This window comes from Lissotriton vulgaris, chromosome 3_2 (assembly GCF_964263255.1).
Source record: "Lissotriton vulgaris chromosome 3_2, aLisVul1.2, whole genome shotgun sequence".
Taxonomy (NCBI): domain Eukaryota; kingdom Metazoa; phylum Chordata; class Amphibia; order Caudata; family Salamandridae; genus Lissotriton; species Lissotriton vulgaris.
Genome location: NC_141690.1, coordinates 60,459,381 through 60,476,730, shown reverse-complemented (window position 1 = coordinate 60,476,730; position 17,350 = coordinate 60,459,381). Strand labels below are relative to the sequence as shown.

The window sequence follows — 17,350 nt, the reverse complement described above, 5'->3', positions numbered from 1 at the left end:
ACGTGGGTCCCAGGCACTCCATACCACTTGGAGTCAAGCTAGCCGGGCTGATGAGAGGTGTTACCTCGAAACCGGTCCGGTCCTCGGATGCTTGATTCCGTTCTGGGAAGGACATGGCTTTTGTAGTTCGGACTGGACTGTTCCCATGGGGCAACAGGGTCAGAGCTCATTTGCATATCGCCATTGTCTAACCCAGGGTGGTGTTGAGTGCAAAAAAATGATGGATTTGGGCCCAGATCTTTTGACTGGGGGAGTGTGTGACATTGATCCACATTCAGTCCATCACTTGTTTTTGTCCTGTTCACCCAAGACACAGTTCTGTTTCCAGACAGAATCCCTGCAACACACACATAGGCTTCCCATTTGCTTGCTCTAAAGTCGCTCTCCTATTCTTTTTCCCCATTTGGCCATGGCATGTATGTGTCATGCCTCTTACTGTGTTTAGCCCTCCCTGAGTGCATGGACCATTTACTATTATCCATCCACTGCTCCCATTTTAGGAACAGTTTTGGGAAGTACTTTTTCTTTCTTTAAGAGCACTTCATATGAGCTCTTGTGTTTTCACTCGCTCCAGCTCCGTTTCTGTAAACAGGCTTTTAAATCTTCTTCTTATCTCGTCACATTTGCTGTGCATTCAAAGATTAAGGTCAAATATCAGACACTGTTTTCGAGGGCGCCTCTTTACTTTTCTTTCTCTTACCTCAAATTGAGAGGATTTCACAGTATTACTTTCTTGTCACCCAATCCCTTCCTGCTACGCCGCTTGAGCCATCCCTTAAACTGAATTCGCATAACTGATGCCCATCTCCATGACACACTAACCAATTGGTCTGAATCTACTGGTCTATATGGAAGACAGTCTACTCTACCACGGAGCATACTAAACCGCGTTGGTTCGTCTGTTGCCCAGGCATCGCATTGATGCCTCGAGGTTGCATCTACAAGTAGGACACATTTGATCACGTCCGCGATATAGCAGGCACACTAAATTAGTGCAAATGATACTCAGTGTAAGAGGTGCCACACTTACAAGCCACCACCTTATCCAGCTAGCAGTATTGCAATGACGTTCTTTTTATGTTTTTTATTCTGAACTACTGTATCGCAAGAACTAGCCGCACTGGATGTTTTCAAAGGTGATTAATTTTCTTAAATAATTAGAAAGTAATATGATGATATCACTGTATTGGGGCACTAGATTTTTTTATTAGTCTAAATTAATTCTGCCCTAAAGGGGTGTTGTGCACGTGGCCTTCCAGCCCAGTTGCATCTGCTGTGCTTCGTCTGTATTCTATGACAGCTGTGTAACGACATTCAGGATTCCAAATGGGGGTGGGGTCGCACACTACTCACACACCGGCGGTGTCGCCCCTAAGGACTCTGGTCAATGTAGTAACGTGTTCGCGATGCATCATCTTTTGATCTTCTGCTATCTTCGCTGTCTTCGCCATCCCTGGACACGTGTTTTGGGGTATTGTGAGAAAGATCGGGTCGGAACCCCTGTTAAGGCGGAACTACAAAGCCCAGATACCCATGCTCGGCCATGGCGGCATTCCGTCTCACCTGAAACTCGGACGAAGACCGATATCTCTCCTCTCTTTCCACAGCGTGAGGCAACGGCTATAGGAGGTGCTACGAACAATGGACGAATAAAAACAGACGCCTCACAGGACACGGGGTCGTCGCAGAACGTCGAGGAGGCGGGACCAGAGACGAACCACGAGGAGGACGCTGAATCTCGGAGCCGGGAGCCGGAGCTGAACGCCGAGAGTCAAGACAGCGTTGCTGACCTGGAGGAATTGGCGGGGGAAACCGAAGACCGCTGGACGGAGGAGTGGTGGTGTCCCCCGGAGGAGGCTGGAGAGCGTGCCGTGACTCAGGAGAGTTACGGCGGGGCCGGTGAGTGACTTTGAACCGAAGCCCTTTTGGGGAAACTGTTGTGTGTTAAGGGAGGTGGGAGGCAGAGAGGACATTGAGGGTGGTGGGTGGATTTTTGTAAAGGGAAATACGAACCTGACATTGGTAAAAGAGTAATACCCACTGTTTCACCTACGCTACTGGACTGGGATTAAGACTTTGGTCTATGACTTCAACCCCTCTTCATTCTTATCCTTATTCCATACCCGCTTACTCCCTATTCCCTTATCCACCACTTCCCATACTTTTACGCACTCCCCTTCACTGTACCCGATTTTCGTGCACTACTTTACGGTGTAGGAGCAAGGGTTTTGAACCACCCAGATCACTGACGGTCCTTTTTTCTTCTCTCTCGGTACCTCCTGTTAACCAACACCACGGAGACGCGGTCGCCCCAAGACCACCGACCCTCGGACGAAGAAGAAGAAACATCACCTACCACGGCCGACCCCTTCAACCTTGGAGATCTGGGTACCGCGTGTGGAAGTTCAGACCCTGTCGTGAAACCTAAAGCCTTGTTGCCTGACAATAAAAGTGCTGTTCGCCAATATATTCAGCCTCCGCGTCTGTATATCCGACCTCACCTCCCACAGGTATCACCCCTCGTCAGCAGGGATAGGCAGTGTTCTGGGGTTGCCGATGGCTGCCAATATCTGCCAGGTATAGTACCACACAGGCGGGTAGGTGCGGGATCCCAGGCTCGTCAGCCCGCTGCTCAAGGGAGCTTTAAAGTTACAAATGGGGGTGGGGTCGCACACTACTCACACACCGGCGGTGTCGCCCTTAAGGACTCTGGTCAATGTAGTAACGTGTTCGCGATGCATCATCTTTCGATCTTCTGCTATCTTTGCAGTCTTCTCCATCCCTGGACACGTGTTTCCGGGTATCACCCCTCGTCAGCAGGAATAGGCAGTGTTCTGGGGTTGCCGATGGCTGCCAATATCTACCAGGTATAGTACCACAAAGGCGCGTAGGTGCGGGATCCCAGGCTCGTCAGCCCACTGCTCAAGGGAGCTTTAAAGTTACAAATGGGGGTGGGGTCGCACACTACTCACACACCGGTGGTGTCGCCCCTCAGGACTCTGGTCAATGTAGTAACGTGTTCGCGATGCATCATCTTTCGATCTTCTGCTATCTTTGCTGTCTTCGCCATCCCTGGACACGTGTTTCGGGGTATCACCCCTCGTCAGCAGGGATAGGCAGTGTTCTGGGGTTGCCGATGGCTGCCAATATCGGCCAGGTATAGTACCACAGAGGCGCGTAGGTGCGGGATCCCAGGCTCGTCAGCCCGCTGCTCAAGGGAGCTTTAAAGTTACAAATGGGGGTGGGGTCGCACACTACTCACACACCGGCGGTGTCGCCCCTAAGGACTCTGGTCAATGTAGTAACGTGTTTGCGATGCATCATCTTTCGATCTTCTGCTATCTTCGCTGTCTTCGCCATCCCTGGACACTTGTTTCGGGGTATCACCCCTCGTCAGAAGGGATAGGCAGTGTTCTGGGTTGCCGATGGCTGCCAATATCTGCCAGGTATAGTACCACACAGGCGCGTAGGTGCGGGATCCCAGGCTCGTCAGCCCGCTGCTCAAGGGAGCTTTAAAGTTACAAATGGGGGTGGGGTCGCACACTACTCACACACCGGCGGTTTCGCCCCTAAGGACTCTGGTCAATGTAGTAACGTGTTCGCGATGCATCATCTTTCGATCTTCTGCTATCTTCGCTGTCTTCGCCATCCCTGGACACGTGTTTCGGGGTATCACCCCTCGTCAGCAGGGATAGGCAGTGTTCTGGGGTTGCCGATGCCTGCCAATATCTGCCAGGTATAGTACCACACAGGCGCGTAGGTGCGGGATCCCAGGCTCGTCAGCCCGCTGCTCAAGGGAGCTTTAAAGTTACAAATGGGGGTGGGGTTGCACACTACTCACACACCGGCGGTGTCGCCCCTAAGGACTCTGGTCAATGTAGTAACGTGTTCGCGATGCATCATCTTTCGATCTTCTGCTATCTTCGCTGTCTTCGCCATCCCTGGACACGTGTTTCGGGGTATCACCCCTCGTCAGCAGGGATAGGCAGTGTTCTGGGGTTGCCGTTGCCTGCCAATATCTGCCAGGTATAGTACCACACAGGCGCGTAGGTGCGGGATCCCAGGCTCGTCAGCCCGCTGCTCAAGGGAGCGTTAAAGTTACAAATGGGGGTGGGGTCGCACGCGAAGATAGCAGAAGATCGAAAGATGATGCATCGCAAACACTTTACTACATTGACCAGAGTCCTTAGGGGCGACACCGCCGGTGTGTGAGTAGTGTGCTACCCCACCCCTATTTGTAACTTTAAAGCTCCCTTGGAGCCTGGGATCCCGCACCTACGAGCCTGAGGGGTACTATACCTGGCAGATATTGGCAGCCATCGGCATGAAAGCTCCCCTAACAATGTTTTATAAAAACGATGACAAAACAAACATTGACAAAGCCAAAAGGCTGGTAATTAATGCCAAACCGGTTGTTTTTTGCCAATGCTTTTTTTATTTATGTACTTGCAGTTTTCTGTAGAAGCACCTAGTAGACTCATGGGTGACAGAGCACTTCACTAATTACCTGTTATGGGTTTTTAGGAGCAAGGCTGCAAATAATCTGAAAATGAATTGGGCAAAAAAATACAAAGAACAAAGTAACATGAAGTGCATTCAAGTTTCATGGGAGCTATTCCTCATGAAATACATGTATAATCTGCTATTTCTTGTCACATACAATATATAAAATACTACACAACGGAATAAACTAACAATAGTGTTGCATACAATATACAAAGTGGAGTAAAACTCTGCGGGTATGTATCAGCCTTCATTACAGAATCTTTTCAGTATACTTAGTACTAGGGATTGAAATTAGTAGGTCAAATGTCAGGTCAGAATATCTTATACAAAACATTGGCTGGCATAAATATTGTGTCCTAAATGCCATTTGCAAAAATATCATCTTGTTTAGTGTAAATTTTAAATGTTTACTTAAATGGAGTGATATTATTGTAAACTTTATGTAGGACACAATATATAGGTCAGACAATCTTTCTGAAAGCTGAAATTTTAAGGCGAGAGTCTGTGCCCATAATGTTGGCTTTGGCCACCTTAACTGTTTGTGGGCTAGATCGACTGGGGAGCGTTAGGGATGAAGATCCTCGTAAGTAATGCAGGGTAGCTTACAGCTCCTTCTTGCCTCTAGGAGGAGCCATTTAAGTGTTATTTGGATAACAAATATTGTGCCCTAGATCTCAGAACAAAAAGCAAACTAAAATATGTGGAGTTTCGTAAAGCATTACATTACTTTGAGGCATTTAAAACTAAATCACCCACTCGGGAGAGAAACACACATATTATTCAGTTTTTAAGTGCCTACCCCTATCCAGAGGAGCCTGTCAGAGATGTCATAGAATAAAAAGAGTAACTATTTCAAATTCTTATTGTAAATGAAGAAACATGCCCCCACAATAAAGATTATATGTTGGCATGCGGGGAAAGGACCAATTTAGAGTTGAAGATCGCAGAACATCATGATATGCACACTGAGAAAACTGTTGGACAATACATTGCTCTTTGAACAGTGGTGTGACTGATGGGTTTCTATGACCAGAATCAGTAGATGCACAGTCAGGTTAAGGTTGATAGACTTTTCTACTAAAGTGGTGAGTGGTCTGTACCATGGAAGAGGTCATTTTGCTGCTGAATACCCTAGTGGAAGTTCTCCAATGCCAGTGCTGGATGGTGGAATTGCCACCACTTACTAAGAACACTGGGAATGCGTCCCCTATCTTAAGTCTTCCACAACAGGCGGATTTGGGTGCTGCATCTGTGAATAGTGAATTATTGGCTTACTTGGAGTAGTGACAATAATTACGTTAAAATTATGACTTTGACATTTTTAACGTAATGACAGTCAAAACCTTAAATCGGCCCATGATTACTTGTTCTCTAAAATAGTGTATTCAAAACAAATCTGTTTTTACGAGGGTGCTTATTATTTTATATCTCTACTTTGACCTTTTCTCTGGGGATGGAGACCATTTAGGAAGACAAATTAAAAGTCGATTCTTGGCTTTTGGAAAGATTATTAGAAATGCATCAGTTTTCAGGGATTGTTGACACATATTTAAGTAGATACTGTGAGACAAAATGCTGCCTATAAATTACAAAAATCAATTTTAGGTTTTACAAATTTTAGGTTAAGTGATTAATTTGAATGAATCCAACTGTTTTTGCAGCGTCCTGTAGATGAACAGAGGGAGCTTCTCAGCAAGTGGAATGAGATGGGAACTGATGAACCAGGTATGATTTCTTTTTAGTTAAAAACTGGCATAACTCATCACATCCAGGAAATGTATTGTATTGTAGCATTTGTATAGTGCTTCCTAGATATACCTGGGGTACTGAAGTATTTGCCTACATGAGTAGCATTCTACACTATGTAAGGTGTGTTGGAAGGATGTTGTTTTTGTTTTGATCTTATGTGAGAAGTGTTTCCATGTCTTTTGCGAAGATCACTGAGGTGTAGTTATTGTGTTATGAGGCACAGTGCGTAGCAGTGTGTTGTATGATGAAGTGTAAGAAACAGATGTGGTTTTCATCATGCTGATAGCTTTAAACAACTCTGCATGTCCCTTTATGGTATTTCATTTGATATACTCTGCGTAGCTGGTTACTGCATCGAGTTGTCCAATCTGTTTTTTAAAAAATAATTTTAGTACTTAGTTGACATGGTTGAGGGAGGGAGAAGTGGAGAGATGTGTTGGGATGGGCATTTTTATTATCATCCCATATCTGAGTGGCTTTGTCAGATGTAAAGAAGCGGTCAAATTGTATTAATATGTGGGACCTGCAGTGAATGGACTATGTTATAGTCCTCCAAATTGTCCAGTAGTGTATGACACACCAGTGATGTTTAGCTTTTTGTTTGTTCGGTGCTGGTGATGAGCAACCTCATTTTATGTGAATTCAAGAGGTATGAGTTACAATTTTCTGCTGGCTGCTTCCTATTGCAGTTTTTGGTATTATTCTGGGCCATAACAGTTATATATGGAAGTACATAACTATATAATGCTACAGCGGACCATAGATTAGCCGTTTTTTTCCCACTGCACAATGAAAGCAGATTGCTCGTTGAGTTATTTGCAGTTTGTAGGTTGCAAGCCGGGGGATGCAGGTGGTGCAGTTACCTAGGAAATAGCTATGTTTTCAACTGTCTTGGAAGTGTATGTGCTCCTGGATGCTTCTAATGCAGGCTGGTAGTGATGTCCAAAGCTAGTCGGCTTGTACTGAGTAAGCAGTACCTCCTATGGGTTTCTTATGGTAAGTTGATGTATGTGGTGCAGGTCTGGAGTGCAATGTTTTGTTTGGTTCTATTGCTAAAATGAAACTTATAGGCATAGCAGTCTTTTCCTTGGGAGGCTCTGTGGGAAATTAAGAGTGTCTTGAACATTGCCATTCTATTTGTATGCAACCTGTGGAGTGATTGCAGGACTGGAGGCATGGGTGAAGGCATAAAAGAATCCTTGCAGCAGTATTTTAGATGAGCTGTATTTTGTGTGCAATGAAAGCAGGTGCACCAAGGTAAAGGTTGTTGGCATACTCAAGCTTGGAGATAATGACCATGTGGATGGCTTTCACTTTATGTTGGTATGCAAGGTGTGGTTAGATCTGACGTAGTGTTTGTGCAGAAGGCACTCTTTGTGAAATTAGCAGGCGATATCAAGGATAGGTCTGAATCTCTTGTTACTGCTTGGTTTATAACTTCTCTTAATATCTGAGGGGCTTCAAGTTCCTTAGGAAATAGGCTGGTAGTGTTGCCATTGTCCATATGTCATAATCTCTGTCTTTGCAGTATTGAGCTCTAGATAGTTATTCATATTTCATGTGTTTATGAGGCGAGACAGTCATCAAGTTTTGAATTCTAGAGGTTTTTGGGGATCTCCATTTTTAAAATGATTTGGGTGTCATTTGCATAGTTGTAACAGGTGAGGTTGCATGATTTAATCAGATTTGGTAAGTGGGTTAGGTAGATGTTGAATAATAGGGGGATATGATGGACCCCTGAGGAATGCCAAGGTGCTGTGTTTGAGGAGGTGATGTGAAAGTGGGTTGGTAGAATACACTTTGTCTGCCTGGGAGATAAAAATCAATCAATTGTAAAGCATTTTTACAGATTCTGATATTGTGAAGTTTCTGCAGTAGCAAGTGGTGGTGGACAGTGGAATGGAAAAAAAAACAATAGCTTCAACATGCAGGAAGAAAATGTGGCAGGTCCATTTTGTTTTTCAAAAACACTACAAGCCCCCCAACCTCTTCCCCGCTTTGAAAGTTTGTTGTAGAAAATAAATTGTAATTGGAGAATGGAGATAATAGCCGTGGCGGGTTGGCAAGCCTCCAGACATGCACAAAATAACCCCTCCAAAAATAAATTAATAGACCAGCATATATTTATAGAAGCCAATTATCCAACAAGAGATTAATGCCTATTGTATCATTAGCTGTTGAGTTGCGAATAAGCAGTGAAATCAGCTTAGACCTTTGATGATTTAACAATTATTTATAAAGATATAATATTCTACAATTGAAAGAAAATGAGGTACCAACAGCTATCTATATGGCTATGGCCAAAGGCTATGGCTTTTGTTTTCTTCACATGACTTCTCTGATATTTGCTATGATCATAATCGTTTGATACAGTTGACACATGTGTCCATTTCTGAATGCAGATCACAGAATGTAGTTCAAAGATGAATCAAGGGTGGTGCCAATGCGTAATGTTGTGTTACTCCAACATTGTAGTCAGCTCTCTTTCTAGTAAATCTACCATGGGCAAATCTTAACCTGAAATTACTCATAATTTGTCACCGGCATCCTAATTAATGAAAGTTTTTAACCCCTTGGCCGTGGTGGTAATTCCGCCGCGGCGCTGGGGGGAAGGGGGTGTCGCGCGGCGCCGCCATGCTTGTGACGGAACCACTCTGTCACGAGCAACGGGCGCGCTGTGCTCATGACGGAATGGTTCCGTCACGCCCCCGCCCGCTCATTAATTCACCCACGCAGGTAGGGAATTGATGCCGCGTGGGCGGAGCGGCCGCAGCGTGGCGGAACCACCCCGTCATAAGCACAGCGCGCCGTGGCTCGTGACGGAGTGGTTCCGTCACTAGCACGGAACGAGTTAAACATATATGTGCTAAACATAAAAAGAAGGTTATCACAGCACATTACATTGTTATCAAACTACCATATTTTCAGACAATTTTCCCCATTTTATGCTGTATGATTATTTTTGTTTAAATTTGTTTATTGGGATTTTACATGCCAGGTTACAATTTGATACTTCATCATTAATATATTTTAACATATATTTGCAAGTGTTTGAATGTTATCTATAATGAAGAATTCCACAATATCATCACACATCAAACACATTGGATAGGATATCTTACAACAGTCCGGGAGATATCTCCTAGCTTAACTCGCCATACATTGGTATGTTTTGCGGTGTCTGGTTAGGTGGGTATCTCGGTGGTGTAGGTTGGTATTTCGCCCTGATCTCTACCATTGTATTTCGTCCCGAATAAGATTTATGGTCACATTCTTTGTCGGAATAATTGGGTATCGGAAATATCGAGGAGGTGAAAAAAACTGTTAACTGTGGGGGTAAACTGGGTGTGGGGGGAGGTGGGAAGCGGTCGAAATGTACATCTGTGTCAATCAGTGATGCGACAGGCTGTGGTTCAGCTTTACTGTACTGTTACGTGTGTAAGGGGGGAAGAGACCATGTGTGTGAGTGGGTGAGAGCCTGTCTGGTATGTTCTGGACATGTCATCTGCTGTGTGTGTCTTGATGTTGCGTAGTGTTAACTGTTATCTGTTCCGTGGGATTTAGGAGCGGAGTTTGAGGTTGAGGTTGTGAGGTTTCCGGTGTTACCACCGTCATCGTCTCTTGTGTGAACTGGAATAGTAGCTGTGCTCATTCCATAGATATGGGATGTTTACATGTCCCTTTTACTTCCACGTCTCTTCGTACCTCTTCTTCTGCTATGCCCCATTTGTTCATTGCGCCTACCAAGGCCACTTCTGGGGGTCCTGCGGGGGCTCCTCAGTCCGTGGCTATTCCCCTCTTTGCTAAGAGAATGGCTATGGATGCAACGCTCCATTGTAGTTTTTCGGTCTTTCTTTTGCGGAAGATTCCCAAAGCACATGCCTCCCTTGTGGATATGTTCGAGAGATTAACCGTCACTCGGAGTGTCTGGTGTACCCTATCCCAATACTGTTGGATGGTGGGGCAGTTGCAGAACATATGCCTAAAGTTCGCCTCCGGTGTCTGACAGCGGGGGCATACCAAATATGAGTTAGGATAAAAACGGTGAAATCGATGTGGTGTGAGGTATGCCTGGTGTAGGATATTGATCTGAATATTTTTGAAGCGTGCATTTCTTGAGACCTTTTTCTGATATTCTAGCACCTTTTACCAATCTTTATCATGGAATACCCGTCCTACCTTGTTTTCCCATTTTTGTCGGTGCTATCTAAGGAAGTACTGGTCAGCTCCAGGATCGCTTTGTAGTTCCAGGTGACTAAGTGTCTGCCCGCCCCCATATGTAGGATCGTGTGTAGCACCCGGTTTGTCGGGGGTTCCTCTTCCCGAAGATCTCAGCAGTGTCGGCTGCTATCTAAGAGTTGTCTGTGTATTAGAAATTGTCCTGGCTGGAGGTCATAACGCTCAACCATTTGGGCATATGTCCTCAACTGTCCGTCTTCAAACAGGGACTCCACCTTGGTCACGTCGTGATCGGTCAATACCTGAAGGGCTCCTGCAGTATAGTATTTGTCCTTTTGGGGAAATCCCACTAATGGGAGTAACAGGGAGTACAGGGGCTTTCCTTTCGACATATGGTGTATTCGTAACTTACACTTGCGGGCCAGAGATACCTGTAGAGGGTGTGTGCATAGAGGTTTGGTACCTGGCAATAGCAGTCTCTGGATGGCTGGAAGGGGTACCTGACCCTCATCGGTAATTGTTTCCCCTATATGTCGTTCTGCCGTCCAATGAGATAGCCATTGGAGTTGCGCCACCAGGAAGTATGCCTCGAGTGACGGAGCTCCCAACCCTCCTTGTGTCGTGGGTAAGTACAGTGTGCGTAAAGCTATCCTATGTTGGCCATCCCCCCATATCAATGTGAGTTGTGTGTCTAACTCCCGGAAGAAGGAGCGCAGTGGTATTACAGGGAGATTAGTGAAGTGATAAAGTAGTCTTGGAACCATAATCATTTTGGCTATGGCTACGCGTCTGATGGGAGACAGGGGTAGTGTTTTCCAGATGTTTACCGCTGATCGCAGTCCTGCCAATGTCGTAGGATGATTTCCTTCGTATAGGTCTTCGGGAGAGTGATATAGCCGTACTCCCAGATATAGAGGGGCCACGGTATTCCCTGTGATTTTAGGGTTTCCTATTGTTATGTCCAGAGGTACCAGATGAGGGCTAAGTAGGAAAATCGTAGATTTGTCCCAATTGACTTTGGTCTCTTCAAAGTCCCGTAGTGTTGTCCATATCGGGGTGAGGTCGCTTGTGACAACTAGGACGTAGATTAGGAGAACATCTGCATACAGCGATACACAGTGCACTGTGTCTGCTATTGGAATACCCCATGCTTCCTCTCATTGTAATTTTATGGCCAAGGGCTCCTCTGCCAGAGAGAACAGGAGGGGTGATAGGGGGCACCCCTGTCTGGTCCCTTGTTCCACCGGAAATGGAGCAGATATGGGTTTGCCTATTCTTACCGTGGAGGTGCGACCCTTATAGAGATGTTGCGCGTATGCTAATAGAATTGAACCAACATTTATTTTTCAGAGGACTGCATACAAATATGGCCATATTAGTGTGTCACAGGCCTTTTCAAGGTCTAAGATCAGGCAAGCCGCACATGGGAACTGTTATTTTGCTCTATCTTGGATGTGTAACAGTCCGCGTAGATTCTGCGAGGTGTTACGTCATTGGGACAAAGCCACATTGGTCTGGGTGTACCAGTGTTGGGAGAATTTGACTGTAACGCTCTGCTAATATTTTACCTAGAATTTTGCAGTCCGCATTCAGTAGTGTTATCGGTCTATATGAGGCTGGGAGCGCTGACTCTCTATGTGGCTTCGGGAATGTCACCAGGATTGATTCCCGTAGCGAGCCTGAGAGCTCGCCCCTGGTCAGCACATCCTAATACATGGATGCCGCCATCCAGGGTGCTAGCCGGGCCGCGAAGGTGCTATAATACTCGAGTGGGAAACTGTCCATTCCTGGTGCTTTGTTTCGCGCTAGTGTTATAATCGCGTGAGCTACGTCCAAAGGCTTGATCTCCGCCTCTAACTCCTTTTTGTCTGCGGGTGGGATGCTGGGGTTAGGCGATGGGCCGAGGAACTGAGTCAGCTCTTTGTGTGTTGTCTGTGTCGGGGCTCGGTACATTTCTGAGTAATAGTCATGAAATATGTGTAGTATGCCTACTTGTGAGTGTTTAGGGTTTCCCGCTTTGTCTATGAGTTCTGTGATTGGTTTTGCGTCTGTGTCTTGTTTAGCTAGCCAGGCCAGGAGTGTCCTGGTTCTATTACCCTCCCCATGTACTCTGGTTGCGTATGTTCTGAAATTATATTTGCGAAGGTCGCGCATGGTTTCTGCGTGAGATGTTGTAGCTTCTGTTATTTGGGCTAGGGTGGCTTCCCCTTCATCCATGTCCTTTGATAAGCTCGCCAGTTTTGGCTCTGCTTTTTGCAGCGTGCTTTCCAGTGTTCTCCGTACTCCTACTATTTGTTGGATGCAGTGCCCCCTGGCTTCAACCTTAAACGGGTCCCATTCTATTAATCTGGAGGACCCTGTACTGGTGTTGAGTGTAAAGTGTTCTTGAATGTGGTCCCCATGTATATGACGAAATGCCTAATCAGTTAGACACCCCCGCACCAATTTCCACGTTGGCACGGGGGGTGAGGTGGTTTCCATCTAAGGGTCACTGTATGTGCGTCGTGGTCTGACACAACTCTACCTAGGTAGTCTGTGTGTTGTACCTTATGGAGGAGTGTGGCGGAGCAGAGAAATCTATTGAGCCTTTACTTGCAAGTTATGCGGGATTGAGTGGAGGGAGTATATTTTAGTGGTTGGGGTCTGCGCTCTCCAGGCATCTTCCAAAGCCCAGTGATCCACCCATTGTCGTAAGCTTTCTGTCTGTTTGAACGTGGGTGATTGTGCTGGTGGGGGTGAGATCTGTCTAGGTCAATGTCTAGGGTGCCGTTGTAGTCCCCCCCCCAGAAACCATAGGATCGATGTGTGTTCGGCCATAACTTCCTTGAGGTGGCTCCAATATTGATCTTGCTCTACATTAGGGGAGTATATGCTTCCCAGTAGTATTGATTGGCCCTCTAATAGTCCCGTTATCAGAGAGTATCGTCCGTCTTTGTCCACTATTCGTGTCTGTTCCCTGAACGTTACCTCCGTCTAATCCAGATTAGGGTACCTCTGGCAAATGCGGAGTATGTTGTGGCGCGGATAATGCCCGCCAATTTTTTACGCAGGCGATCTACCTCTGTCGTTGTCGGTGTGTCTCTTGCAGAAGGGCTATACTTGCCTTGTTGCCTCTTTATATATGCGTAGTCGGTATAATGTTTGTTTGCAGTATGCATTCGCCTAACGTTTAATGTGATGAGTTTTATATCTGTGTTAGGGATCTTGGTTGCCATCCTGTCTGGTGTCTAATGGGGGCTCCTCCTTGTATGATATCCTCTCCGCCCGCTGTCCCCTCTCCCCAGCACGTCCCCATTTTATGCTGAATGATATTGCTGTTTTTTTACCTCGGCTTAATGGAGTACTGTTGTCCAGTCCCCAGTGATGTGATATGACCACTAAACATGGTAAAATCCCCAGTTGGCCTATTTACCTTTCCAGCCACACCTTAGTATATGTTGCAGGAATATATATCACTAGCATGCAAATTTAAATGCCACCTGTGAACTTCGGCACATGTTGTGCCATCCTACAGGCTAGGCTGCTCCAGCTTTTAAACCTCCTAGTGAATCTGCCAAAATATCCTTTTTTGACAGGAAAGAACCATACATTTGAACAATGAATAAATCACCACTAAATAGCGTTTCTAGCCAACAAGCTAGTGTGCTTAATATTTAAAAGTGATACATGCCCTCTGTAGGAGATTGGGTTACTGGTTGAGGCGGTAAAACCGCACTCAAGCAGGAGCCACAATTGTTGTCTAGGTGAAACACAAGCAAACTCCAGATTAACCTTTGCTCAACCCTTGGGTAGCTTGCCACTAAAGCTGTCAGGCTTATCTAAGAGGCAATGTGTAAAGTATGTATGCAGTACAGAAACAGTAATAAACTGAAAACACAACACAAGAAAAATCCCACACCAATTTTGAAAAATAGAGTAAAAATAGCTAAATTATTTGACACCAAAACGACAAAATCCAATTAGTAGAACCGGAGAAATCAAGCGCTAAGAAGCAGAAAAAATTTGCCAACCTTGGTTATCTGGTTGAGGTATACCAGGTCCAAGTCACAAGTTTAGGCCAACAACCGTGGATGACTGAGTTTAGGAAGGGCAGCTGGTGAGAGTTCTGGAACTTCATTAATTCGAAAGGGTCAGGAGTGCTCATTCATAGTTAAGTGTAAAGAGAGATCTGGCGAGAAAAGCCTTTGTTTCCCAGGTGAGCTTGGCAGCAGTACAGTGGGAGGGGCAGTTAGTCCCAGAGCCAGTGTAGTGGGGTTGAGGAGAAGAGGGTGATCATTTTTATTAATATACCCCTGGCTGGGACCTCAGAAACCTCCAAGGGCGTTCCATGTTGGATTTTTCTCAGAATAGGCACTGTGGAATAGTGTGCAGTAAGGCAAACATGATTTGCTCCAAATGTGGGGGATGGGTGCATTTGGGAACTTTTTATATCGTTGGGTAGGGCGTGTCCAGGACTCACCACCGCCCATGGACTAGTGAATCATACAAAGTGACACCTCAGCAACAACTCATCGGAACAGATCTTGACCTTTGGAACAACAAAAGAGACTGGACCTGCTATCTGTGACCTGTTTTGAGACCTGAGGGACAACACCTGCGAGACGTGAGACATGGACTCCAAGGGTAAGTTGGCTGACCTCTGTGGCTATAGGGCTTCAACAAGAAGCAAGAGGCCATTTTCCTGGAATGCCCAGCTGACCAGTAGCAATTGGACCAGGACTGGACCCTGATGGTGGCCTTTGCTGGAGTAAATCCTTGCCCCTAAGTACTGTCCTGAGGTCTTTGGATCCTTGGTTCCTAAGAAGAAGCCAAGAGGAAATGCTGTACCATAAAAAAGATCATGTCCTAAAATAGAAATCTTAACAGGACAAAGATGCGAAAAGTACTTAACGAAAGAGTGAATTTTGGCGGGAACGAAATTAAAATTTTCGCACTCCAGGCTATGGCAGTCAAAACCAACAGCTTCATCTGGGCCTCGTCCAACTGCCGTCTGACTTTGAGAGAACTTTGCTGAACACAGACTGCTGCTATGCCCCCCTGAAGGATTTTTGACTTCCATTTCAGTGACTATTTGAGTCAAGTCAAGTCAAGTCAGAGAATTTATATAGCGCACTACATACCCAGAGGGTCTCAAGGCGCTTAGAAAGGGGAGGAGGATTACTTGTCAAATATCCACGTTTTAAGTTGCTTTCTGAATGCTAGGTGGTTCTGGGTAAGGCGAAGGTAAGCGGGGAGTGAGTTCCATGTTTTAGCAGCCAGGTATGAGAAGGATCTGCCTCCCATGGTGGTCTTGTTGATGCGAGGTACAGTGGCGAGGGCTTGGCTGGAAGAACGTAGTTGGCGGGAGGGGGTGTAGAAGGACAGTCGTGAGTTGAGGCATTCTGGTCCGATGTCGTAGAGTGATTTGTGTGCGTGGGTTAGCAGTCGGAAAGTGATCCTCTTATTGACGGGTAGCCAGTGGAGGTCTTTAAGGTGACCAGAGATGTGTTCGTTGCGTGGGATGTCTAATATGATCCTGGCTGAGGCGTTTTGGATTCGTTGGAGTTTCTTCTGGAGTTTAGCGGTAGTGCCTGCGTAGAGGGTGTTTCCGTAGTCCAGTCGGCTCGTGACCAGAGCATGGGTGACTGTTTTCCTTGTTTCGGTGGGGATCCAGCGAAATGTTTTTCTGAGCATGCGAAGAATGTTGAAGCAGGAAGAGGATACGGCGCTGACTTGTCTGTTCATTGAGAGTGAAGAATCCAGGATGACGCCTAGGTTCCGTGCGTGGTCTGTCGGGATGGGTGCTTTTCCGAGGGCTTCCGGCCACCAGGAGTCGTCCCATGCAGAGGGGGATGTACCTAAGATGAGGACTTCTGTTTTGTCTGAGTTCAGTTTCAGACGGCTTTGTTTCATCCATTCGGCAACTTCTTTCATTCTGTCGTGTAGGTTAGTTTTGGCGGTGCTGGGGTCATTGGTGAGAGAAAGGATTAGTTGAGTGTCATTCGCGTAAGAGATGATGTTGAGGTTGTGTTGGCGGGCGATGGCTGCGAGGGGGCTCATGTATACGTTGAAGAGGGTGGGGCTGAGTGAGGATCCTTGTGGTACGCCACAGATGACTTCAGTGGCCTCGGACTTGAATGGTGGGAGGCGGACTCTCTGGGTTCTTCCGGTGAGGAACGAGGTGATCCATTCAAGTGCTTTTCCTTGGATTCAGATGTTATTGAGGCGTTGTAAAAGGGTGCTGTGGCAGACTGTGTCGAATGCTGCAGAGAGGTCGAGGAGGATGAGGGCGACTGTGTCTCCATTGTCCAGTAGAGTTCGAATGTCGTCTTGCGTTTTGACTTTGTAATTGTTTTGTACTACTAAATACTTTGCACACATCCTTAAATTAAGTTTGTCTGCTCTGTGCCACAGCTACCAGGGTTTGGGCCCAAGATTTTGGACTTAATATTTGGGAAGGACTCTCATCCCCAACTATTAACCCGGTTCCTTACATTATGTTACGGTGTTTTAACCACAGCTAAGAATAATTTCACTTAATTTTTTTTTTTACTCCGTATGTACATATATAAATAGTTCACTGACGGATGCCACTGTGTAGTTTTGGTTGTCGCAGTTTCCAATGAAAGGGCATTTTTTAATTTACCTATACTTTTTGAACCTGTGGCCTGATGCATCTGAAATGTGGCACTCGCTTAGTAGTCCCCTAAGATTTGATATGCAAGTTTTGTGAAGCTCATGCAGGGGTAAAATGTTAAGGGGTTTAAAAATGTGTTTTCCCATTGTAGCTCATATAGGACATTTTTCTAGGGCTTACAGACTGAAACGATTTACAACAAACTTGGCATGAAATTAGAACTTTACACAGAAAGCATGCTTTGATTGTTTTGATGTAAAGCCATTCAGTCGGTATTGAGATATTTACATTAAAAAAATT

At 45.9% G+C, this 17,350-nt stretch overlaps 1 protein-coding gene across 2 annotated transcripts in view; it reads left to right on the top strand.

Annotated features, from left to right (window-relative positions):
* Positions 1-17,350, top strand: part of TBC1D19 (TBC1 domain family member 19) — a 989,099-nt gene that overhangs the window by 340,082 nt on the left and 631,667 nt on the right. For both annotated transcript variants that reach the window (XM_086964506.1, XM_086964505.1), the window contains exon 6: positions 6,168-6,231. In XM_086964506.1, coding sequence (XP_086820632.1) covers positions 6,168-6,231 — 64 coding nt within the window. The remainder of the gene's footprint in view (positions 1-6,167; positions 6,232-17,350) is intronic.